The sequence below is a fragment of the Mobula hypostoma genome, chromosome 22 (assembly GCF_963921235.1).
Source record: "Mobula hypostoma chromosome 22, sMobHyp1.1, whole genome shotgun sequence".
Classification (NCBI taxonomy): domain Eukaryota; kingdom Metazoa; phylum Chordata; class Chondrichthyes; order Myliobatiformes; family Myliobatidae; genus Mobula; species Mobula hypostoma.
In genome coordinates, this window is record NC_086118.1 from 59,679,383 (window position 1) to 59,705,599 (window position 26,217).

The following is a 26,217-nucleotide window of genomic DNA, read 5'->3' on the forward strand; positions in this document are numbered from 1 at the left end:
ACACACACGTCGGGCAGGTCAGTGGTGTACAATGTCACAGACACGTCGGACAGGTCAGTTGTGTACAATGTCACACACACGTCGGACAGGTCAGCGGTGTACAATGTCACACACACGTTGGGCAGGTCAGTGGTGTACAATTGTCACAGACACGTCGGGCAGGTCAGTGGTGTACAATGTCACACACACGTCAGACAGGTCAGTGGTGTACAATGTCACACACACGTCGGGCAGGTCAGTGGCGTACAATGTCACACACACGTCGGACAGGTCAGTGGCGTACAATGTCACACACACATCGGGCAGCTCAGTGGCGTACAATGTCACAGACACGTCGGACAGGTCAGTGATGTACAATGTCACAGACACGTCGGACAGGTCAGTGGCGTACAATGTCACAGACACGTCGGGCAGGTCAGTGGCGTACAATGTCACACACACGTCGGACAGGTCAGTAATGTACAATGTCACAGACACGTCGGACAGGTCAGTGGCGTACAATGTCACAGACACGTCGGGCAGGTCAGTGGCGTACAATGTCACAGTCACGTCGGGCAGGTCGGTGGCGTACAATGTCACAGACACGTCGGGCAGGTCAGTGGCGTACAATGTCACACACACGTCGGACAGGTCAGTAATGTACAATGTCACAGACACGTCGGGCAGGTCAGTGGCGTACAATGTCACACACACGTCGGACAGGTCAGTAATGTACAATGTCACAGACACGTCGGACAGGTCAGTGGCGTACAATGTCACAGACACGTCGGGCAGGTCAGTGGCGTACAATGTCACAGACACGTCGGGCAGGTCAGTGGCGTACAATGTCACACACACATTGGACAGGTCAGCGGTGTACAATGTCACACACACGTCGGGCAGGTCAGTGGTGTACAATGTCACACAAAAATTGCAGATGGTTTTGCTTTAGTTCTGCCCTGTCCTCAAGGTTTCTTATTCAGGCAAGTGGGCATTATTGCATCAATTTTCCCACTTGTGCCTTATAGATGCTATAAAGCACAGTGATGTAACTCGCTGCAGAATACTCAGCCTCTCATCTGCATTTGAAGCTATGGCATTCATCTTGCTGGTGAAGTTGAGTGTCTCGTCAATGGTGAACTTCTGGGTGCTGACAATGGATGTTTGTTAAAAATAATGGCACTGACTGTCAAGGGTAGGACCCTTTTTGAAGATGGCCATTGTCTGGCACGGTTGTGTCAGCATTGTTACCTGCCCCCTTTCAGCCCATGCCTCAATGTTGTCCAGGTCATGCTGCATGCTGAGAAATTGTGAATGGAAATGGACATTGCGCAATCAGCACACATTCCCTCTCCTGACCTTCTAATGGAAAGATCAGAAATGAAGATGAAATAATGGATGAATCTAGGACAGCAACTTCAGGAACTCCTCTGGGTCCAGGGGCTGGGATGACTGATCTCCAACAAGCGCAACTGAGTGGAAGTGTGAGAAGAGGCGAATGAGATCGGAGGTTAAGTTGGGCATGCAGAAGAACTGAAGTTACATGGAAGCCAACTCACAGAATGAGAAATTAGTGCATTGTTTAGAGATGGTATTTGAGTGTTTTAATCACTAAACAGGATTACTACAGCGAACAACATACACCAAATGCTGGAGGAGCTCAGCAGGTCAGGCAGCATCTATGGAAAAGAGTAAACAGTTGACGAGTTGGGCCAAGACTCTTCTTCGGGACTGAGAAGAAGAGGGAAGATGCTGAATTAAAAGGTGGGTGGAGGGGAAAGAGGTTAGCTGAAAGGTGATAGATGAAGCTAGGTGGGTGAGGAAGGTCAAGGGCTGGAGAAGAAAGAATATGATAGGAGAGAAGTGTGGATAATAGGAGAAAAGGAAAGAGCCGGGGGTGGGGGACCCAGAGAGAAGTAATAGGCAGGTAAGAAGAAGTAAAAGGAACATATCATTTGTTCATCTGGTTGTAAAGGAATTAGTTATCACACTTTCAACATCAAATTTATCCTCAACTCAAAAAAAAAGCTTGGTTGATTCATGGTACCCTTATTCAAGAAGAGCAGCTGGGATAATTCAGGCAATTACACACGTACTGTATCTGTCTATCAATGGTAGGGCAATTACAGATAAAAATCCAAGACAGAATCTATACTGGAGATAGTTAGTATGGAAGATCCTATCTGACTACTTTGACTGAATTTTTTTTAAAGGTAACCAATGTACCAATGGAAGCAGTGTGGATATTGTGGTGTACAAGGACAACATGGTAGTGTAACGCTTTACAACACCAGCTGTAAGATTGTGGTTCAATTCCTGTCACCGTTTGTAAGGTTATATGTTCTTCCCGTGACCGTGTGGGTTTCCTACTGGTGCTCCGGTTTGCTCCCACATCCCAAAGACGTACGGACTAAGGTCAGTGAGTTGTGGGCATGCTACGTTAGCACCAGAAGCATGGTGACTCATGCATGCTGTCCAACATAATCCTCACTGATTTGATTTGATGTGAACAATGCACTTACTAAATGTTACTATGTACTGTACATGTCACAAATAAAGCTAATCTTTATCTTTACGTGGAATTCATTAAGCCCTTTGACAAAGTTTCATGTGGTCCCAATGTCCCATGGCATGTTGATAAACTGGATCCACAACTGGCTTGGTGAAAGGAGGCAAAGTGCGATGGTGAAGGGTTGATTTTGTGACTGGAGGACTGTGACAAGTGCCATACCACAGGGTCTGATGCTAGAACCTTTACTGTTTGTCGTCTACATTAATGATTTGGAGCTGTGATTAGTAAATATGCCAATGACACAAAAAAAGTGTTGATTTTGAAAAGATTGGTATAAGATTCAGGATGGCAATGACCAGTTGGTAATGTGGGCATTGCAATCACAGGTGGAAGTTAAGGTTTAAAAATGTGATGTAATATACTTTCGGAAGACAAATAAAGGTAAGAGTACAGACTGAGGAATCTAGGCAAGTACTAGAGCTGGCCAGGCTGCAAACCAAATGGGAGTAATATATGTGAATCTTGCCATCGATATGGTGGCCTTTTTTATTTGCTGTATGACTCCCCTGGATCTATTATAATGACCATCCTAATTTGTTCTGAAAATGCTAAGCAGGTCCACTGATCTCTCTAGCAACACAGACAGAATGCTGGAGGAACTCAGCAAGTGTACGGAGGGGAATAAGGAGTCGACGTTGGTGTTTATGGTTGATGTTCTCCTTGCTGATTTAGGGCAGGTCAGTCATAGTGTCATCATGATGCCAAAGAAAAAGGAGACCACCTGGAATTCCCACTATCACTGTGACGATCACACGAGGATAGGATCTGCTTAGGTGATCGTTTACAGGCAATGTAGCAGAGTGGTGTGTGGCTCCTGTAACCAGTAGATGTACAAGCAAATACTGACCCCATTGAGAAACTGGAGAATGTTAGCAAACACTACCTCAAGTGACTCTTCTTCCATGCAATTATGTGGAAGAAAGTGGAGACGATGAACAATGCACATAGCCCCACACCGTACATCCAGGCAGTAATCTTCTCCCACCGGTCATCTGATAGCCTATGAAGCAATGTGCTGCCAACAATTGCTGGAACAATGAGAAACTGGGAAGAAAAGATAAACCAATTCAGCAGTTTATACACTTTCTCACTTCTCTGATGGCTACCTTTGCTATTGGGGCAGGTTTCTTTTACCTCCCTGGGAGGTGGATTTCTGATTCCGCTAAATGGAGTCTGGTGACTTCACCTGGACACTGCAATGCTTGTGTGTGAGACGAAGATAGCACTGGGTTCAGCTCAAATCAATTGGATTGTTTCCTCCAGATGCTGAGGTTGAGGGAGACCTGACAGGTTTATAAAGTAATGAGAGGCATAGACAGCCAAAATCTTTTCCCCAGTGTAGAAATGTTGAATACTAGAGAAGTGAAGGATGTAAAAGGGACCCATGGGGAAGCTTCTTCATGTGGGGGCTGGTATATCTAGGGAATGAGCTGTACAAAAAGGTGCTTGAGACAGGTTCCATATCAACATCCAAAAGCTTTTTGGATGAGTACATGCATGGGAGGTGTTCAGAGCGTATGGGCCAAGGCAATTAGGACTAACTTGGTGTGCACCACAGTCAGCATGGAAGAGTTGGGCCCACTTTGGCTATAATAGGATGAAAGGGAAATGTATCAGGAGATAGTGTAGACTCCTCAATCCTGTACTGGCATTCAATATTGTGATTGATCTTTCTCTCAACTCTCCTTTCCCTCCTGATCTCTACATCCTTCAATTCCCCTCATATTCACAGGCCCATGGATCTCTGTGTGAATAGACTCAATTACTGAGCCTTCTGAAGGAGAATGTTCCAAGCATTTACAAAGTCTCTGAGTGAAGGATTTTTAAAAATCTCAGACCTTGATGCTGACTCTTTGCGATACAACAATACCCCTTCGTTCTGGAGCTTGTTGCCTGAGGAAATGTACAAACAGAATCTTCGAAGTATAGAGAGCGATAAGGATTTCCTGTCAGAGAATTCCAGGATTACTCTCTGCATCAGGGTGGGCTGCACACATGGAACTGTAATCTGAGGCTTTCCTCAAACAGAAGGGGATATAAAGATGGCTATTCTTTTGATCTCAGATAGAAATGCCCGGAAATCTCATCTTATTCCTGAGAGACTCCTCTTCCATCTCTTTTTCCCCCAAGGAAAAGCCCTGGCAGAAAAGGAAATACTTACTGCGTGTGTATAACAGTTTGCAGCATGTTCATAGGCAGTGGGCTGGTACCGGGAATTAGCCGGAGGTCTGTTATTCATAAACCTATAAAGAAAAGAGCTAATTAAATCAGTGAGAGTTTACTGTGCTAAAATTGGCTGTCATATTCCATACATTTCAATATTGATTACACTTCAAAAGCACTTCACTAGCTGAACAGTGCTTTGCAAAACTGTGAAAGGCCATGAATCAATTCAGCTTGTTTTTTAAAGAGTGAGCTTTTTTCAGTGGCTAGTATTTCAAGGCAAAGACAGTCAGAAGCAACAAAACTTTACCTGTGTCAATTCAAAGTTCAAAGTAAATTTATTATCAAAGTACATATATGTCACCATATACAACCCTGTGCAAATACAAAAGGAAAGAATCATAATATTAAATAAATAATCAATATATATCGAGAACATGAGATGAAGAGTCCTTAAAAGTAAGTCCATAGGTTGGGAACATTTCAAAGAAGGGGGCAAGGGAAGATGAGTGAAGTTATCCCCTTTGGTTCAAGAGCCTGATGGTTGAGGGGTAATAACTGTTCTTTGTAATTCAAACATTACTAATTTCAAAAAAAAAAATTAGCTGTCAAATATGATTCCAGCAGCCTGGAGGATTCTCTTCCTATTAGGCAGTCTTTCAGAATCAAGGATTTCTGTGGGTCTTGATGGAGTTGGAATGCCTTAAACAGGATCAGAATCAGGTTGATTATCACTGGCATATGTCATGAAATTTGTTGTTTTGCAGCAGCGATACATTGCAATACATAATTTTAAAAACTATAAATTACAGTAAGTATGTATACGGAAAACAGATAAGTAGTCCAAAAAGAGAGGGAGGTGATGTTCATGCATTCATTGAACACACACAAAGTGCTGGAGGAACTCAGAAGGCCAGGCAGCATCTATGGAAAAGAGCAAACAGTCAACGTTTCCGGATGAGACCCTTCATCATGATGAATTCATGGATTCATAGTCTGTTCAGAAATCTAATGGCGGAGGGAAGAAACTGTTTCTGCAACATTGAGCATGTGCCTTCAGGCAACCTGATGGCAGCAATGAGAAGAGGGCATGTCCAGGGTGATAGTTGTCCTTAATGATGGATGCCACCTTCTTGAGGCATTGCTCCCTGAAGATATCTTGGGTGCTGGGGAGGCTAGTGCCCATAATGGAACTGGCTGAGTTTACAACTTTCAGCAGCTGTTTACAACTCTGCAGTGGCTCCTCAACACCAGACCATGATGCAACCAGTTAGAATGCTCTCCATGGTACATCTGTAGAAATTTGCAAGCGTCTTTGGTGACAAACCAAGACTCAATAAGACCAGAAAACAAAGGAGCAGAAGTAGGCCATTCGGCCCATCGAGTCTGTTCCGCCATTTTATCATGAGCTGATCCATTTTATCCTATTTAGTCCCACTGCCCCGCCTTCTCTCCATAACCTTTGATGCCCTGGCTACTCAGATACCTATCAATCTCTGCCTTAAATACGCCCAATGACTTGGTCTCCACTGCTGCCCGTGGCAACAAATTCCATAGATTCACCACCCTCTGACTAAAAAAATTTCTTTGCATTTCTGTTCTGAAAGGGCACCCTTCAATCCTGAAGTCATGCCCTCTCGTACTAGACTCCCCCATCATGGGAAACAACTTTGCCACATCCACTCTGTCCATGCCTTTTAACATTCGAAATGTTTCTATGAGGTCTCCCCTCATTCTTCTAAACTCCAAGGAATACAGTCCAAGAGCGGACAAACGTTCCTCATCTGTTAACCCTCTCATTCCCGGAATCATTCTAGTGAATCTTCTCTGTACCCTCTCCAACGTCAGCACATCCTTTCTTAAATAAGGAGACCAAAACTGCCCACAGTACTCCAAGTGAGGTCTCACCAGCGCCTTATAGAGCCTCAACATCACATCCCTGCTCCTATACTCTATTCCTCTAGAAATGAATGCCAACATTACATTCGCCTTCTTCACTACCGACTCAACCTGGAGGTTAACTTTAAGGGAATCCTGTACGAGGACTCCCAAGTCCCGTTGCATCTCAGAACTTTGAATTCTTTCCCCATCAGATTCCTAATGAGATATAGCCACTGTTGTGCCTTCTTTGTAATTGCATCAATATGTTAGGCCCAGGATAGACCTTCAGAGATGTTGACACCCAGAAACTTGAAATTGCTTACCCTTTTTACTGCTGGTCCCTCAATGAGGACTAGTGTATATTCCCTTGACTTCCTCTTCCTGATGGCCAAAATCAATTCTTTGGTCTTACTGATGTTGAGTGCAAGGTTGTTGTTGTGACACGACTCAACCAGCTGAACTACCTTGCTCCAGTACGCCTCCTCATTATCATCTGAAATTCTGCCAGCAATAGATGTGTTGTCAGCAGATTTGTAGATTATATAGCTGCGCCTAGACACACAGTTGTGGGTGTAGAGAGAGAGTAGAGCAGTGGGCTCAGCACACATCTTTGAGGTGCACCAGTGTTGATTGTCAGCTAGTAAGATTCGTCATTTCCGATCCACACAGACTGTGGTCTCCCAATGAGGAACTCAAGGATACAGTTGCAGAGGAAGGTACAGAGGCCCAGGTTTTGGAGCTTGTTGATTCGATCTGAGGGTATGATTGTGTTGAATTCTGAGCTGTAATCAATAAACAGCAGTCTGATGTAGGTATTACTATTGTCTAGGTGATCCAAGACCCAATGGACAGCCAGTGAGACTGCATCTGCTATACACCTATTGTGGCGAGAGGAAAGTTGCAGCAGGTCCAGATCCTTGCTTAGGCAGGAGTTGACCAGTCTCTCAAAGCGTTTCATCATAGCAGATGTGAGCAAAACTGAGTGAGTCATTGAAGCAGCTCACCCTGCTCTTGAGCATTGGTATGATTATTGTCCTTTTGAAGCAAGTGGGAACCTCTGACTGCAGCAGTGAGAGATTGAAGATGCCCTTGAACATTCCCGCCATTTGGTTGGCACAAGTTTTCAGAGCCCTACCAGGTACATCCTCAGGGCACCATCATTGGAGTACATCTCCAAGATTAGGGACATAGATGGGTGAATGCGCACAATCTTTCCCTCCCAGAGTTGGGGAATCAAGGAGCAAAGGACATAGCTTTTTCCACCTACAAGGTCCATATCTGAGCTGTCAGAGGAAGTGGCTGAGGTAGGTACATTAACAAAGCATACATGAATAGGAGAGGTTTAGAGAGGGATTTGCCCCTAATCGGGCAGATGGGGATACCTTGTTTGGCATAGATCAATTGGGCCAAAGAACCTATAACTGCTATATGAATCTAAAGGTATCATTAAGGAAATAACAAGCAGGCTAGACAAAGGAGTGTCAGTGGATGTTGTGTATCTGGATTTCCAGAAGGCCATTGACAAGGTGCCACACATGAGATAGCTTAACAAAATTAGGGCCCATAGGATTACAGGAAAGATATAGATAGAAAATTGGCTGACTAGCAGGAGGCAAAGAGTGGGAATAAAGGGGGCTTATTCTGGTTGGCTGCTGGTGTCCAGTGATGTTTCCCAGAGGTCTGTGTTGGGACTGCTTCTTTTCATGTTATATATCAATGATTTGGATAACAGGATTGATGGCTTTGTGGCCAAGTGTGTGGATGATACGAAGACAGGTAGAGGGGAACATAGAACAGAAATCTACGGCACATTACATGTCCTACAGCCCAAAATGCTGTGTTGACCCATGTAACCTACTCTAAAAACTGCCTAGAACCCTACCTCATAGCCCTCTATTTTTCTAAGATCCATGTAACTACCTAAGAGACCCTATTGTATCTGCCTCCACCACTGTCGCTGGCAGTGCATTCCACACCCATCACTCTCTGTATAAAAAACTTAACCCTGACATCCCCTCTGTACCTACTTCCAAGCACCTTAAAACTATGCCTCATTGTGTTAGCCATTTCAGCCCTGGGAAAAAGCCTCTGGCTATCCACACAATCAATGTCTCTCATCATCTTATTCACCTCTATCAGGTCACCTCTCATCCTCCGTTGCTCCAAGAAGAAAAGGCAAAGTTCACTCAAGCTATTCTCATAAGGCACGCTTTCCAATCCAGGCAACATCCTTGTAAATCTCCTCTGCATTCTTTCTATAGTATCCTCATCCTTCCTGTAGTGAGGTGACCAGAAATGAACACAGTATTCCAAGTGAGGTCTGACTAAGCTCTTATGTAGCTGCAACATCACCTCATGGCTATTGAATTCAATCACACGGTTGATGAATGATGAAAGCCAACACACCATATGCCTTCTTAACAATACTGTTAACCTTTGTAGTAGCTTTGAGAGTCCAAGATCTCAATGATGAACTGTGAGTCGTACAACTAATACTATATTCTGTCTTCAAATTTGACCTACCAAAATGAACCAATTCACACTTATCTGGGTTGAACTCCATCTGCCAGTTCTGCATCCTATCAATGTCCCACTGTAACCTCTAAAAACCCTCCTGCCTATCCACAACACCCCCCCACCACAACCTTTGTGTCATCAGCAAACTTACTAACCCACCCTTCTACTTCTTTATCCAGGTCATTTATAAAAATCACAAAGAGGAGGGGTCCCAGAACAGATCCCTGCAGAACACCACTGGTCATTGACCTCCATACAGAATATGAACCATCTACAGGCAAGCCAATTCTGGATCCAAAAATCAAAGTCTCCTTGGATCCCATGCATCCTTACTTTTTGAATGAGCTTGGCATGAGCTTATCATATGCCTTACTGAAATCCATATACACTACATCCACTGCTCTACCTTCATCAATGTGTTTTGTTACATCCTCAAAGGAAGATAATGTTGAGGAAGCAGGGGCTCTGCAGAAGGACTTGGACAGATTTGAAGAATGGGCAAAGTGATGGCAAATGGAATATGGGAAGTGTATGGTTATGCACTTTAGAAGAAGGAATAAAGGAGTAGACTATTTTCTAAATAAGGAGAAAATTCAAAAATTAGAGATGCAAAGGAACTTGGGAGTCCTTATGCAGGATTCCCTAAAGGTTAACTGGCAGGTTGAATTGGTGGGAAGGAAGGCAAATGCATTCATCTCCAGAGGACTAGAATATAAGAGCAAGGATGTAATGCTGGAGCTTTAAGGCATTGATTAGACCGTATGGAGTATTGTTTGCAGTTTTGGGTCCTTTATCTAAAAAAAGATGTGTTGGCATTGGAGAGGGTCCAGAGAAAGTTCATGAGAATGATTCCAGGAAGGAAAGGGTTAATGTATGAGGAGCTTTTGGCGGCTCTGGGCCTGTACTCGTTGGAGTTTAGAAGAATGAGGGTGAATCACATTGAAACGTACTGATATTGAAAGGCCTAGATAGAGTGGATGTGGAGAGGACGTTTCCTTTGGTAGGGGAGTCTAGGACCAGAGGGCACAACCTCAGAATTGAGAGATGTTCTTTTAAAACAAAGATGAGGAGGAGTTTCTTTAGCCATGCGGTAGTGAATCTTTGGAATTCATTGCTATAAAGGCTGCAGAGACCAAGTCAATGGGTATATTTAAAGCGGAGGTTGATGGGTTCTTGATTAGGCAGGGCGTCAATGGTTCTGGGGAGAAGGTAAAAGAATGGGCTGAGAGTGAAAATGGATCAGCCACAATGAAATGGCAGAGCAGACTATATGGACTGAATGGCCTAATTCTGCTCCTTTGTCCTATGGTCTTATGCTGCCTAAGTTACTGAGTTCCACCATCATTTTGTGTGTTGGAATCTAACCAAGTTCTTTGTGAGGTGTTTGTATCAAATTAATAGCTGTTCAGTGGGTAAGCCCTGCCTACCTCATTCTGTTAGACATGTTATTCAATGGGTCACTGTACCACATTCTTACTGGCAATAGGAGGTGATTTCAGATTTGGAAGCTACTTAAATGCCACAAAGACTGCGTGACTGCATGAGGTAATATCTTGTGAAACTTAGGGCAACACCTGAGGTATACTCACAGCAACAAGTCCAGGCACTCAAACACTAGTTGTGTCACCAGTCTAACATGAAACAGAGATGTTCACAAAAATATCCAATTGCCTGCAACAAAACACTAATTTAAATTCCCATCAGGTGCCTTTAGTGATACCCAAGAAAATTTCAGGACATTCAAGAAAATACTCAGGGAGTCAAGTATAAATATCTCAGTCATGAAATCAAGTCAGAAAATGCCAGGAAGACCCCAGTTCAAATCCCCTTTTCACCTGCCATAACAAATCTCAGCTGGGAGAGTAAATGGATTGTACAACTAAAGGAGGGACAATAAAGAGTGGAGGCAAGCTGAAAATCAAACAAAACCGCAGATGCCTAAAATCTTAAATTTAATGAAAAATTGCTGGAACAATCAGCATTCTGTGCAAAGAGCAACAGTTAATATTATAGGAGCAAGATCATTTTGTCAAATCCTGGGAAAAAAGCAAACAGGTTAGTTTTCAGTAGCAAGGAAGATGTGGAAGGAATGGATAGAAGAAAGGGAATTTGTACTGGAAAACCATGGCCTAATTAGTGACAGTCCTCAGCTTTGTGTGGGGCAAGTCATGTCTTATTAAATTATAAGATTTTCAAGTCGGTGATGAAAGTGATTAATGAAGGTGGGGCCATGGATGTTGACTACATGGATTTCAGGAAGGTGTTTAACAAGGTCTCACATGGTAGGCTCATTCAGAAGATTAAAATGTCTTGGCTGTTTGGATTCAGAATTGGGTGCTGGTGGGACTTATTCTGGTTGAGGTCCGTGATTAGTGATGTTCTGCAGAGATCTGTATTGAGACCAATGATGACTTGGAAGAAAATGTAGCTAGCTCCGTTAGTAAGTTCACAGAGCATATAAACATAGAAACATAGAAAATAGGTGCAGGAGTAGGCCATTCGGCCCTTCAAGCCTGCACCGCCATTCAGTATGATCATGGCTGATCATCCAACTCAGAACCCTGTACCAGCCTTCCCCCCATACCCCCGATCCCTTTAGCCACAAGGGCCATATCTAACTCCCTCTTAAATATAGCCAATGAACTAGCCTCAACTGTTTCCTGTGGCAGAGAATTCCAGATTCACCACTCTCTGTGTGAAGATTTTCCTCATCTCGGTCCTAAAAGGCTTCCCTTTTATCCTTTAGCTGTGACCCCTTGTTCTGAACTTCACCAACATCGGGATCAATCTTCCTGCATCTAGCCAGTCCAATCCCTATAGGATTTTATACGTTTCAATAAGATCCCCCCTCAATCTTCTAAATTCCAGCGAGTATAAGCCTAGTCGATTCAGTCTTTCTTCATATGAAAGTCCTGCCATCCCAGGAATCAATCTGGTGAACCTTCTTTGTACTCCCTCTATGGTAAAAATGTCTTTCCTCAGATTAGGGGACCAAGACTGCACACAATACTCCAGGTATGGTCTCACCTAGGCCTTGTACAACTGTAGTAGAACCTCCCTGATCTTGTACTCGAATCCGCTTGCTATGAATGTCAGCATACCATTCGCCTTTTTCACCGCCTGCTGCATGCCCACTTACAATGACTGGTGTACAATGACACCCAGGTCTCGTTGCACCTCCCCTTTTCCTAATCGGCCACCATTCAGATAATAATCTGTTTTCCTGTTCTTGCCACCAAAGTGGATAACCTCACATTTATCCACATTAAATTGCATCTGCCATGAATCTGCCCACTCACCTAACCTATCCAAGTCACCCTGCATCCTCTTAGCATCCTCCTCACAGCTAACACTGCCACCCAGCTTCGTGTCATCCGCAAACTTGGAGGTGCTGTATTTAATTCCATCATCTAAGTCATTAATATATATTGTAAACAACTGGGGTCCCAGCACTGAGCCTTGCGGTACCCCACTAGTCACTGCCTGCCATTCTAAAAAAGTCCCGTTTATTCCCACTCTTTGCTTCCTGTCTGCCAACCAATTCTCCATCCACATCAATACCTTACCCCCAATACCATATGCTTTAAGTATGCACACTAATCTCCTGTGTGAGACCTTGTCAAAAGCCTTTTGAAAATCCAAGTATACCACATCCACTGGTTCTCCCCTATCCATCCTACTAGTTACATCCTCAAAAAATTCTATGATATTCGTCAGACATGATTTTCCTTTCACAAATCCATGCTGACTTTGTCCGATGATTTCACCGCTTTCCAAATGTGCTGTTATCACATCTTTGATAACTGACTCTAGCATTTTCCCCACCACCGATGTCAGGCTAACCGGTCCATAATTCCCTGGTTTCTCTCTCCCTCCTTTTTTAAAAAGCGGGGTTACATTAGCCACCCTCCAATCCTCAGGAACTAATCCAGAATCTAAAGAGTTTTGAAAAATTATCACTAATGCATCCACTATTTCTTGGGCTACTTCCTTAAGCACTCTGGGATGCAGACCATCTGGCCCTGGGGATTTATCTGCCTTTAATCCCTTCAATTTACCTAACACCACTTCCCTACTAACATATATTTCCCTCAGTTCCTCCATCTCACTAGACCCTTGAGATATAAAGATTGGTGGCATCGTGGATAGTGTAGAAGACTGTCAAAAGTTACAACGTCTTCAGTAAAAGTGTGACTATGGGGAGACTACATACTCTTAAAGATCATCAGGGCCGCCTACGTGTGGAGCCATGGGTGTCGGTCTTGATTTTTAATTTCTCTTTCTCCTTGAAGAGCATTAAGGTGGGCAAATCCCTAAATCCTGATCAAGTGCACTTCCAGACCTTAAGGGAAGCCAGGCTAGAAATCTTGGATGCCCTTGTAGAAAAATCAGCTTCGTTGTTAGCCACTGGTGAAGTTCCATAAGGCTTCAGAGTGGCTAATATTGTTCCATTGTTCAAGAAGGGTAGCAAGGACAGACCAGGGAACCACAGGCTGGTAAATCTGACTTCACTTGTATGGAAGTTTACTGGAAAGAATTTTGAAGTCAAGGGCTAAATCAGGAATAGCCAATATAGTTTATTTTGCGTGGGATGTCAAACCTGATGAATCTTTTGGAGTTTTTTTTTGCCTCTGCTGTCGGCCTATTGTGGAAGTAGACAAAATGCAGAGGGTCGAACCCTTGCTTAGTCAGAGTTAATTTTAGCCATGACCAACCTTTCAAAGCACTTTATCACAGTAGATGTGAATGCAATGTACTAATAATCATTGAGGCAGCTCACCCTGTTCTTCTTGGGCATTGGTATGATTGAAGCCATTTTGAAGCAGGTGGGAATCTCCAACTGCAGCAATGTGAGACTGAAGATGTCCTTGAACACTCCAGCCAATTAATTGGCACAGGTTTTCAGTGCCCTACCAGATACACCATCAGGGCCTGTAGCCTTCCAAGGGTTCATCCTCTTGAAAATTGATTTGATGTCAGACTCTGAGACAGATATCACAGTATTAAATGAGCAAATACTAAATGTTGTAGGAATTTGTATAGGTGTAGAAGGTTCTCCCTTTCTAAGCACGGATAAAAGGTGTTGAACTCCTCTGAGAGTGAAGCATCACTGTAGCCCTCAGCAGACTATGAACCTCACAGTTCATCCACAGCTACTGATTTGGGTATGTCCGGTATGTTCTCAAAGGCACACACACATCCACACAGCTCTTGATGATGTCAGTGACAACTGTGACAGATTCATTCAGATTTGAAGATGAATCCCTGAATATGGTCCAGTCCACTGATTCAAATCAGTCCTGTAAGCGCTCCTTTGCCCCCTTTGACCATACTTTATGGTTCTCACCACAGGTGCTGTGGTCTTTAGTCTCTGCATAAAAGCCAGGTGTAGAAGGTGGGCCAAGTGATTGGACTTGCCAAAGTACGGAAATGGGGTGGTGCAGTAAGTACTCCTGATGGTGGTCGAGTGAGGCGGCTCCCTTGGTTCCACAGGTGAGACGTTGGTTGGTGATAGTTGGTCAGAGACTTCTTCAGGCTGGCCTGGTTGAAGTCCCCCACAAAGATCTGGAAGGCACCAGGGTGAACCATGGCAGAAAACCCGTGAGAGTTCTTAGAAAATGACAGGCATAGATATTGTAGATAATCAGACTCTTTTTTCCGGGATGGCAATGTTAAATAATATAGCACAAGGTGAGAGAAGAAAATGTAAAGGAAATTTACCAGGTAATATTTTTTAAAAACAGAGTGGTAGACATGTGAATGGAGAGATATCAAAGATCCAGACAGTGAGATTAGTTTAAATTGGCATAATTTTTAACACAGATATTATAGGCTGAATACTCTGTTCCCATGCTGTAACTGTTCTATGAGTGAAAATGATGATAGGAAGAAATAGTAAAAATCAGAAACAGGTTCAATATCACCGGCATATGTCATGAACTTTGTTATCGTTATGGCAGCAGTACAATGAAACACATGATATATAAATGTAATGCTCTGTAAGGTTTCCCTGCTAATGTAATGGTTTCTCTGTAGCAGCAGTGTTTGGGTTATGACTAGAGATAACGGGGCTTTGGAATGTGCGGTCTCTTGTTCGGTGGAAGATGGAGAGAGAAGATGCTAGAATGGACAGGTCGTAGACTGCAGGACTGAGTGGATGTGGAACGGGGTCAGGAGTCAACTGCGCCTGGGGGAAATCATAGAACATAGAAATCGAAGGAGAACAAACGGACAAGAAAGCCGTGAGCTCCAACGTGCCCATTAGACTGTTTCATTAAAATGGGCCCTTTTCTTTTTGTTTTCTTTACTAACCCTCTAGTCAAATTAAGGAGTATAAAGCTAAATCATTTAATTGCACATGGTGTATTGTTTGTTATTTCGTGGTACTGATTTGTAACAGGAGAAAACATCACGCAGCATCTACACAAACGAGATTTCATAAGTTTGGCGGAGAGTGTCTTTCCCTAGACTAACACAGCCCACCAAACCTGGGGTTACGTAAATATAGAGAAAAACACTGAATTTCAGCAAGTATATGTCTATTAAGTAGTAAAGTTAAAATAAGTGGTGCAAACAACAAAACAGAAATACAAAAGTAGTGAGGTAGTGTTCATGGGTCCAATGTCCATTTAGAAATTGGATGGCAGAGGGGAAGAAGCCAATCCTGAATCGCTAAGTGCGTGCCTTCAGGTTTCTGCACCTCCTTCCCTACGGTAATGAGAAGAGGGCATGTCCTGGGTGGTGGGGGTCCTTAATAATGGATGCGAAGACAGACACTAGCAGATTGAGCGGATGAGACCAATGGAAGGTCCGATGGTCAAGAAGGCGGTCTTTGCAAGCGTTGTGGAACGTGTAAAGCAGGACAAGACACAGAAGACATCCTGGTCATCCACTGCACCTAGTCCCATCTCCAGCTGTCTCGACTCTGTCTTGCCACTGGATCCAGATGGGAATTGGGAAGAGAAAGTGAGGCTGATGCTGCACAACTCTCCTTCACTTAAATCCAAATCACGCGCTAGTCTCGGCACCATCTGGTGTCGAGGTCCTCATCGATGTCGACGATGGACGAACAACAATGATGGATGACACGTTCTTAAGGCACTGCCCCTTGAAGATGTCTTGGATAATACAGAGGCTAGTACCCATGATAGAGCTGACTAATTTTACAAGTTTCTGCAACTTACTTTGATCTTGTGCGGTAGCCACCGCCCCCACACCAGATGGTGATACAGCCAGTCAAAATGCTCTCCATGGTACATTTGTAGAAGTTTCCGAGTGTTTTAGTTGACAAACCAAATCTTCTCAAACTCCTAATGAAATATAGCCACTGTCTCAAATTTGAGGAGAAGCTAAAGTCAGATGTATCAGTATTACAGTGGAATAAAGCAAATTACAGAAGCTTGAGAGAGGAATTAGCCAGAATTGATTGGAAAAGAACACTGGCAGAAATGACAGCACAGCAGCAATGATGGGAATTTCTGGAAGCAATTCGGAAGGCACAGGATATATACATCCCACAGAGAAACAAGTATTCTAAAAGGCAATTTAACACGACCGTGGCTAACGAGGGAAGTCAAAGCCAACATAAAAGCCAAAGAGAGGGCATATAATAGAGCAAACATTCGTGGAAGTTAGAGGAGAGGGAAGCTTTTAAAAACCAACAGAAAGCAACTAAAAAAGTCATTAAGGTAAGGATGGAATACAAAAGTAAGCTACCCAATAATATTAAAGAGGATACTATAAGTTTCTTCAGATAAATAAAGTATAAAAGAAAGGCGACAGTGGATATCAGACTGCTGGAAAAAGATGCTGGAGAGGTAGTATTGGGGACAAGGAAATGGGGGAAGAACTCAACAAGTATTTTGTATCAGTCTTCACTCTGGAAAACACTTGCCGTATGATGGAAATTCCAGATGTCGGGGGCATGAAGTGTGTGAAGTTACCATTAGTAGGGAGAAGGTTCTTGGGAAACTAAAAGGTCTAAAGATAGACAAGTCACCTGGACGAGTTGGTGTACACCCCAGGGTTCTGAAAAAGGAGGATGAAGAGATTGTAAACAACAGGAATTCTGCAGATGCTGGAAATTCAAGCAACACACATCAAAGTTGCTGGTGAACGCAGAAGGCCAGGCAGCATCTGTAGGAAGAGGTGCAGTCGACGTTTCAGGCCGAGACCCTTCGTCAGGACTAACTGAAGGAAGAGTGAGTAAGGGATTTGAAAGTTGGAGGGGGAGGGGGAGATCCAAAATGATAGGAGAAGACAGGAGGGGGAGGGATAGAGCCAAGAGCTGGACAGGTGAAAGGCAAAAGGGGATACGAGAGGATCATGGGACAGGAGGTCTGGGAAGAAAGACAAGGGGGGGGGGAACCCAGAGGATGGGCAAGAGGTATATTCAGAGGGACAGAGGGAGAAAAAGGAGAGTGAGAGAAAGAATGTGTGCATAAAAATAAGTAACAGATGGGGTACGAGGGGGAGGTGGAGCCTTAGCGGAAGTTAGAGAAGTCGATGTTCATGCCATCAGGTTGGAGGCTACCCAGACGGAATATAAGGTGTTGTTCCTCCAACCTGAGTGTGGCTTCATCTTGATAGTAGAGGAGGCCGTGGATAGACATGTCAGAATGGGAGTGGGATGTGGAATTAAAATGTGTGGCTACTGGGAGATCCTGCTTTCTCTGGCGGACAGAGCGTAGATGTTCAGCAAAGTGGTCTCCCAGTCTGCGTCGGGTCTCGCCAATATATAAAAGGCCACATCGGGAGCACCGGACGCAGTATATCACCCCAGTCGACTCACAGGTGAAGTGTTGCCTCACCTGGAAGGACTGTTTGGGGCCCTGAATGGTGGTAAGGGAGGAAGTGTAAGGGCATGTGTAGCACTTGTTCCGCTTACACGTTTAAGTGCCAGGAGGGAGATCAGTGGGGAGGGATGGGGGGGACGAATGGACAAGAGAGTTGCGTAGGGAGCGATCCCTGCGGAATGCGGGGGGGGGGGGGAGGGAAAGATGTGCTTAGTGGTGGGATCCCGTTGGAGGTGGCGGAAGTTACAGAGAATAATATGTTGGACCCGGAGGCTGGTGGGGTGGTAGGTGAGGACCAGGGGAACCCTATTCCTAGTGGGGTGGTGGGAGGATGGAGTGAGAGCAGATGTACGTGAAATGGGGGAGATGCGTTTAAGAGCAGAGTTGATAGTGGAGGAAGGGAAGCCCCTTTCTTTAAAAAAGGAAGACATCTCCCTCGTCCTAGAATGAAAAGCCTCATCCTGAGAGCAGATGCGGCGGAGACGGAGGAATTGCGAGAAGGGGATGGTGTTTTTGCAAGAGACAGGGTGAGAAGAGGAATAGTCCAGATAGCTGTGAGAGTCAGTAGGCTTATAGTAGACATCAGTGGATAAGCTATCTCCAGAGACAGAGACAGAAAGATCTAGAAAGGGGAGGAAGGTGTCGGAAATGGACCAGGTAAACTTGAGGGCAGGGTGAAAGTTGGAGGCAAAGTTAATAAAGTCAATGAGTTCTGCATGCGTGCAGGAAGCAGCGCCAATGCAGTCATCGATGTAGCGAAGGAAAAGTGGGGGACAGATACCAGAATAGGCACGGAACATAGATTGTTCCACAAACCCAACAAAAAGGCAGGCATAGCTACACCTTTAGTTTGGAGGAAGTGGGAGGAGCCAAAGGAGAAATTATTAAGAGTAAGGACTAATTCCGCTAGACGGAGCAGAGTGGTGGTAGAGGGGAACTGATTAGGTCTGGAATCCAAAAAGAAGCGTAGAGCTTTGAGACCTTCCTGATGGGGGATGGAAGTATATAAGGACTGGACATCCATGGATGAAGAGATTGTGGAGGCATTAGTAATGATCTTTCAGGAATCATTAGATTCTGGAAAGGCTCCAGAAGACTGGAAAATTGCAAATGTCACTCCACACTTCAAGAAGGGAGAGATGCAGAAGAAAGGAAATTATAGGCCAGTTAGTCTTACCTCAGTGGTTAGGAAGATGTTGGGGTCGATTATTCCACAGAGGTCTGTGTTGGGACTGATTCATTTTACGCTATATGTCATTGATTTGAATGATGGAATCGATGGCTTTGTTGCAAAGTTTGCAGACGATATAAAGATAGGGGCAGGTAGTATTGAGAAAATAGAGAGGCTACAGAAGGACTTAGATTGATTAGGAGAATAGGTAAAGAAGTGGCAGATGGAATACGGTGTTGGGAAGTGTATGGTCATGCACTTTGGTAGAAGAAATGAAAGTGTTAAATAGAACACAGAATAGTACAGCGCAATACAGGCCCTTCGGCCCACTATGTTGTGCCGACCCTTAAACCCTGCCTCCCATATAACTCCGCACCTTAAATTCCTCCATATGTCTAGTCGTCTCTTAAATTTCACTAGTGTATCTGCCTCCACCACTGACTCAGGCAGTGCATTCCACGCACCAACCACTCTCTGAGTAAAAAACCTTCCTCTAATATCCCCCTTGAACTTCCCACCCCTTACCTTAAAGCCATGTCCTCTTGTATTGAGCAGTGGTGCCCTGGGGAAGAGGCACTGGCTATCCACTCTATCTATTCTTCTTATTATCTTGTACACCGCTATCATGTCTCCTCTCATCCTCCTCCTCTCCAAAGAGTAAAGCCCTTGCTCCCTTAATCTCTGATCATAATCCATACTCTCTAAACCAGGGAGCATCCTGGTAAATCTCCTCTGTACCCTTTACAATGCTTCCACATCCTTTCTATAGTGAGGCGACCAGAACTGGACACAGTACTCCAAGTGTGGCCTAACCAGAGTTTCATAGAGCTGCATCATTACCTCGCGACTCTTAAACTCTATCCCTCGACTTATGAAAGCTAACACCCCATAAGCTTTCTTAACTACCCTATCTACCTGTGAGGCAACTTTCAGGGATCTGTGGACATGTACCCTCAGATCCCTTTGCTCCTCCACACTACCAAGTATCCTGCCATTTACTTTGTACTCTGCCTTGGAGTTTGTCCTTCTAAAGTGTACCACCTCACACTTCTCTGGGTTGAACTCCATCCGCCACTTCTCAGCCCACTCCTGCATCCTATCAATGTCTCTCTGCAATCTTCAACAATCCTCTACTCTATCCACAACACCACCAATCTTTGTGTTGTCTGCAAACTTGCCAACCTATCCTTCTACCCCACATCCAGGTCGTTAATAAAAATCACGAAAATATTTTCTAAATGGAGAGAAAATACAAAAAACTGATCTTGAGATCAATTGAAAAGGATCTTGGGAGACTTTGTGCAGGATTCCCTAAAGGTTATTTTCTGTTGGAGTCTGTGGTGCAGAAGGCAAATCCAATGTTAGCATTCATTTGAAGAGGACTGGAATATAAAAGCAAGGATGTAATGCTGAGATTTTAAAAAGCACTGGTGAGGACTCATAGAAACATAGAAAACCGACAGCACAATATAGGCCCTTCGGCCCACAAAGCTGTGCCGAACATATCCTTACTTTAGAAATTACCTAGGCTTACCCATAGCCCTCTATTTTTCTGAGCTCCATGTACCTGTCCAGGAGTCTCTTAAAAGACCCTATCGTATCCACCTCCACCACCGTCTCCGGCAGTCCATTCCACGCACTCACCACTCTCTGCATAAAAAACTTAGCCCTGACATCTCCTCTGTACCTACTTCCAAGCAACTTAAAACTGTGTCCTCTCGTGCTAGTCATTCCAGCCCTGGGTAAAAAGCCTCCGACTACCCACACGATCAATTTTTTGGGCCCCTTAGAAAGGACATGCTGAAACTAGAGAGAGTTCAAGGGATTGAACAGCTTGTCACATGAAGAGCATTTGATGGCTCTGGGCCTGTACTCACTAGAATTCAGAAGAATGAGAAGTAACCTAATTGAAACCAATAAAATGGTGAAAGGCCTTGATAGAGTGGATGTGGAGAGGATGTTTCCTATGGTGAGAAAGTCTAAGACTAAAGACATAGCCTCAGAATAGAGAGCCGTCCTTTTAGAATGGAGATGAGGAATTTCTTTAGCTACAGAGTGGTGAATCCGTGGAATTTGTTGCCACAGGCAGTTGTGGAGGCCAAGTCTTTATGTATATTTAAGGCAGATGTTGATAAATTTTTGATTTGTCAGGACATGAAGGGATATGGGAGGGAGGGGGTGAGGAAGGCAGGAGATTAGGACTGAGAGGGAAAATGAATCAGCTATGATGAAATGCTGGAGCAGACTCGATGGCCAAATAGCCTAATTCTGCTACTAAGTCTTATGGTCTTGCCTTCTTTATAGCTGCATCAATATGTTGCATCCAGGTTAGGTCCTCAGTGATATTAACTTCTTATATAAACAGAAAGAGGGATATATTAAGAAATAAAGAACAGTTGTATGCAAAACATAGAGGGAAAACTAGAAGACAAACAACCTGGGATTATGAGAAGTGCAATCTTCAGCACTTCAATTAGATACAAAAGAATAAAAGCTGCAAGTTCTGAAATCTGAAAATAAAAGCAGAGAATGTTGTAAATGTTTAGCAGGTCAGATAGTATCTTTGGAAAGAAAAATATGACCTGAAACTCCTTGACCTGCTGAGCATTCTCTGTTTAGACTGTCACTTCCATCTACCAAGAAACAACAATCATTAACTATCAGTATCATTTTTAAACATTTCTCTTTGCAGTACTTTCAACTTGCAATGTATTTTGAATTGAATTTAACTCATTAGTTCAAATTCCAGGTGCAATGTACATAATAAAATAGCATACCTTTGAAACAATCAATATACAAGTCAGTAGAATTATAAAGCATTGCAACGGCAAGGCAAAGGGCTGCATATAGGCAGGAAGCTCTCTTCTTGCTTTGGTCTTGATTTTAATGAAGGAAAGGCTAAATTTGAAACAGGTTTCAATCTTACTAACTTTTTTTTCTAGTCATCTTCAATTTCAAGGCCGGTTATGAATTAAAATTAAGAAGTGCCTTATCTTGGAGTTACTGAGAATTATCATTAATTATAAAAAGTACCAAGCAAATTATTTCATAATTTAAAGGATATTGCTAATTTCATATAGATTTCATCATATACCTGGAATGACATAGAGCCCAGAAGTTCCATGCTGCTTGCCAGGAGAACAGTTTCATTAGTCACATTCCCCTTCCCCCACCATTTTCTACACCTTATATTCTGCCTGAGTAACCTACAAATCTGCAGCACGAACAATGAGTTCACCAACTTTTAGTAAAGTACCTCCCCTCTATCCCTTTCCTCTCTCTTCCAGATCCATCTGTCAATCACACACACTCCTCCCACTGGTTCCCCACATTCACTACTCCCACCTACTCCTTGATTCCATACTCCACCTTCCTTCAGATTCAATCATCCTCGGTCCTATATCACATCTCTCAGTTTGGATCTACATTCTCTCCCCTCCCAGCCCATCACCTGGATCCATCTATCAGCTATCAGCTCTTGCGCCACCCCTTCCTTCCACCTTTTTATTGGCTACCTCCCTCCTATCTTTCAGTCCAAATGAAGGTTTTTGTCCCAAAATGTGTTCATTTCTCTCCACAGAGCTACCTGACCTGCTGGGTTCCTACAGCATCTAAGTGTTGGTCCAGATTCCAGCATCTGCAACCTTTTGTGATTCCTTATGTTCTTGTACCACTATTCTCTCTCTCACACGCACATACAAACATCAAAACACTTTGATTGATTTTACCATTAATCTACACTATTGGGTAGCTCAGAATCAATAGTTATACTAGCAGTGCATACTCTACAAGGACAGCACTTGAAATCAGGATTAAACCTAGAACCATGGAGATGTGAGGCAGCTGTACCAACCACTAGTTCCCTGTGACACCCATATATATGGTTTCTGATATTACAGTAGATAAGATGTACCCATTCATCTGAACGCACCCACCTTATATGATGTGGATGCAAGACTTCGAGAGCAAAGAGGATGAGAAGAGACAAAGCAACAAATGAAAAGAGTGGATAATGACAGATGATAGTGAAGAGCAAGAGGATAAGACATGAGAGAATGGGACCAATCAAGTGTGACAATGGAAAAGTGTGTAGGAAGTAGTGGAGGTACTTAATGAATACTTTGCTGGAAAAGGACCTTGGCGATTGTAGGGATGACTTGCAGTGGACTGAAAAGCTTGAGAATCTAGATGTTAAGCAAAGTGATGTACTGGAGCTTTTGGAAAGCATCAAGTTGGATAAGTTACCCAGACCGGACAGGATGTACCCCAGGCTACTGTGGGAAGCGAGGGAGGAGATCGCTAAGCCTCTGGCGATGATCTTTGCATCATCGAAGACAGGAGAGGTTCCGGAGGATTGGAAGGTTGCAGATATTGTTCCCTTATTCAAGAAAGGGAGTAGAGATAACCCAGGAAATTATAGACCAGTGAGTCTTACTTCAGTGGTTGGTAAGTTGATGGAGAAGATCCTGAGAGGCAGGATTTATGAACATTTGGAGAGGCATAATATGATCAGGAATAGTCAGCATGGCTTTGTCAAAGGCAGGTTGTGCCTTACGAGCCTGATTGAATTTTTTGAGGATGTGACTAAGCACATTGATGAAGGTAGAGCTGTAGATGTAGTGTATATAGACTTTAGCAAGGCACTTGATAAGGTACCCCATGCAAGGCTTATTGAGAAAGTAAGGAGGCATGGGATCCAAGGGGACATTGCTTTGTGGATCAAGAACTGGCTTGCCCACAGAAGGCAAAGAGTGGTTGTAGACAGGTCATATTCTGCATGGAGGCTGGAGACCAGTGGTGTGCCTCAGGGATCTGTTCTGGGACCCCTACTCTTTGTGATTTTTATAAATGACCTGGATGAGGAAGTGGAGGGATGGGTTAGTAAATTAGCTGATGACACAAACATTGGGGGTGTTGTGGATAGTGTGGAGGGCTGTCAGAGGTTACAGCAGGACACTGATAGGATGCAAAACTGGGCTGAGAAATGGCAGATGGAGTTCAACCCAGATAAGGGTGAGGTGGTTCATTTTGGTAGGTCAAATATGATGGCAGAAATAGCATTAATGGTAAGACTCTTGACAGTGTGGAGAATCAGAGGGATCTTGGGGTCCGAGTCCATAGGACACTCAAAGCTGCTACACAGGTTGACTCTGTGGTTAAGAAGGCATACGGTGCATTGGCCTTCATCAATCGTGGGATTGAATTTAAGAGCCGAGAGGTAATGTTGCAGCTATATAGGACGCTGGTCAGACCCCACTTGGAGTACTGTGCTCAATTCTGGTCACCTCACTATAAGGAGGACATGGAAACCACAGAAAGGGTGCAGAGGAGATTTACAAGGATGTTGCTTGGATTGGGGAGCATGCCTTATGAGAATAGATTGAGTGAACTCGGTCTTTTCTCCTTGGAGCGACAGAGGATGAGAGGTGACTTGATAGAGGTGTACAAGATAATGAGAGGCATTTGATCGTGTGGATAGTCAGAGGATTTTTCCCAGGGCTGAAATGGCTAGCACGAGAGGGCATAGTATTAAGGTGCTTGAAAGTAGGTACAGAGGAGATGGCGGGGTAAGTTTTTTTTTTAATATACTCAGAGAGTTGTGGGTGCGTGGAATGGGCTGCCGGCAGCGGTGGTGGAGGCGGAAACAATTGGGTCTTTTAAGAGACTCCTGGATGGGTACATGGAGCTTAGAAAAATAGAGGGTTATGGGTAAAGCCTAGGTAGTTCTAAGGTAGGGCCATGTTCAGCACAGCTTTGTGGGCCGAAGGGCCTGTATTGTGCTGTATGTTTTTCTGTGTTTCTATGATACAAACAAATTGCAATTTTCTTTGTCTGCATGCATGGTGACAACAATGTTAGACCATAAGATATAGGAGCAGAAGTAGGCCATTTGGCCCATCGAATCTGCTCTGCCATTCAATCATGGGCTGATCCAAATCTTCCTGTCATCCCCACTCCCCTGCCTTCTCCCCATATCCTTTGTATCAGCACAATGCACTGTAGTAAGATGCCCTTGCTAATCCAACAGCACCTTCAAATCCCACCATTACTACCATCAAGAAGGGTAGCAACACACACAAAGTGCTGGAGGAACTCAGCATGTCAGGCAGCATCTATAGAGGGAATTAAACAGTCAACATTTCAAGCTGTGACCCTTCCTCAGTCCTGACTTGCTGAATTCCTCCAGTATTTTGCGTGTGTTGCTCAAGATTTCCGGCATTTGTAGAATCTCTTGTATTTAGGACAGTGTCTAAGAACACCACCCCCAAGCTGCAAACAAGCCAACCTTGGAAATATCTCGTTCTTCCTTCAATCGGCTGGTTCTAAATCCTGGAAATGTGTAAAACAAAAGCACAGTGGACCATCAGTCTTCATGATGAGAACTACAGTAATTCAACATCACCTTAAAGGGAATTAGGGTGGGGTATAAATATTAGTCTTGCCAGTAATACCTGTTTTTCAAAATATGAAGTTATTTTGTATAGAATAAAAGTACGAACTTTTGCTACTTAGGAAGCTGGGTGACATCAGATGGCAGGTGTGACATGGACATAAAAGAAGAATAGGGATGGAAAAAGATACCTTTACGAGAATGAAGAGTATACTGACCAACACTAAACTAGGCATGACAACCTGCCTCAGAGCACTGAAATGTTACGTTTATCCAGTTATATTATATGGCTCAGAATGTTGGACATTATCTAGTAACATGAGGAAATGAATTGAAGCAGCAGAGATATGGTTTTTGAGGAGGATGCAAAGAATATCATGGACAAAACGAATATCTAACGAGGACGTCATGAACAGAGCAAGCTCAAAAAGAGAAATAATGTATGAGATCATGAAAAGGCAACGTGACTTCATTGGACATGTGATTAGCAAAGAGGAGTTAGAATGCACGGTAATTATGGGAAAGATTGAAGGGAAGAAAGCAAGAGGAAGGCAAAGACAAAGGATGATGGAGACCGCAGCCAGAGAACTGGAAATGAATACCGATGAATTGATCCACTTGACCCGAAACAGGAGTGTGTGGGCCATGGCAGTCAAAGCTTAAACTGGGCATGGCACCTGATGATGATGATGATGAAGTTATTTTCTCTCCCAGAACCAAAGAGCAATAAAAGCCCAGAGAGACTTTG

At 43.8% G+C, this 26,217-nt stretch overlaps 1 protein-coding gene across 3 annotated transcripts in view; it reads right to left on the minus strand.

The window, feature by feature from the left end:
* The window catches only part of LOC134336453 (monocyte to macrophage differentiation factor-like), a 59,339-nt gene that overhangs the window by 20,135 nt on the left and 12,987 nt on the right, over window positions 1-26,217 (minus strand). For all 3 annotated transcript variants that reach the window (XM_063030702.1, XM_063030700.1, XM_063030701.1), the window contains 2 exons: window positions 4,713-4,794; window positions 3,435-3,595 (listed from right to left, as the gene is read on the minus strand). In XM_063030702.1, coding sequence (XP_062886772.1) covers window positions 3,435-3,595; window positions 4,713-4,794 — 243 coding nt within the window. The remainder of the gene's footprint in view (window positions 1-3,434; window positions 3,596-4,712; window positions 4,795-26,217) is intronic.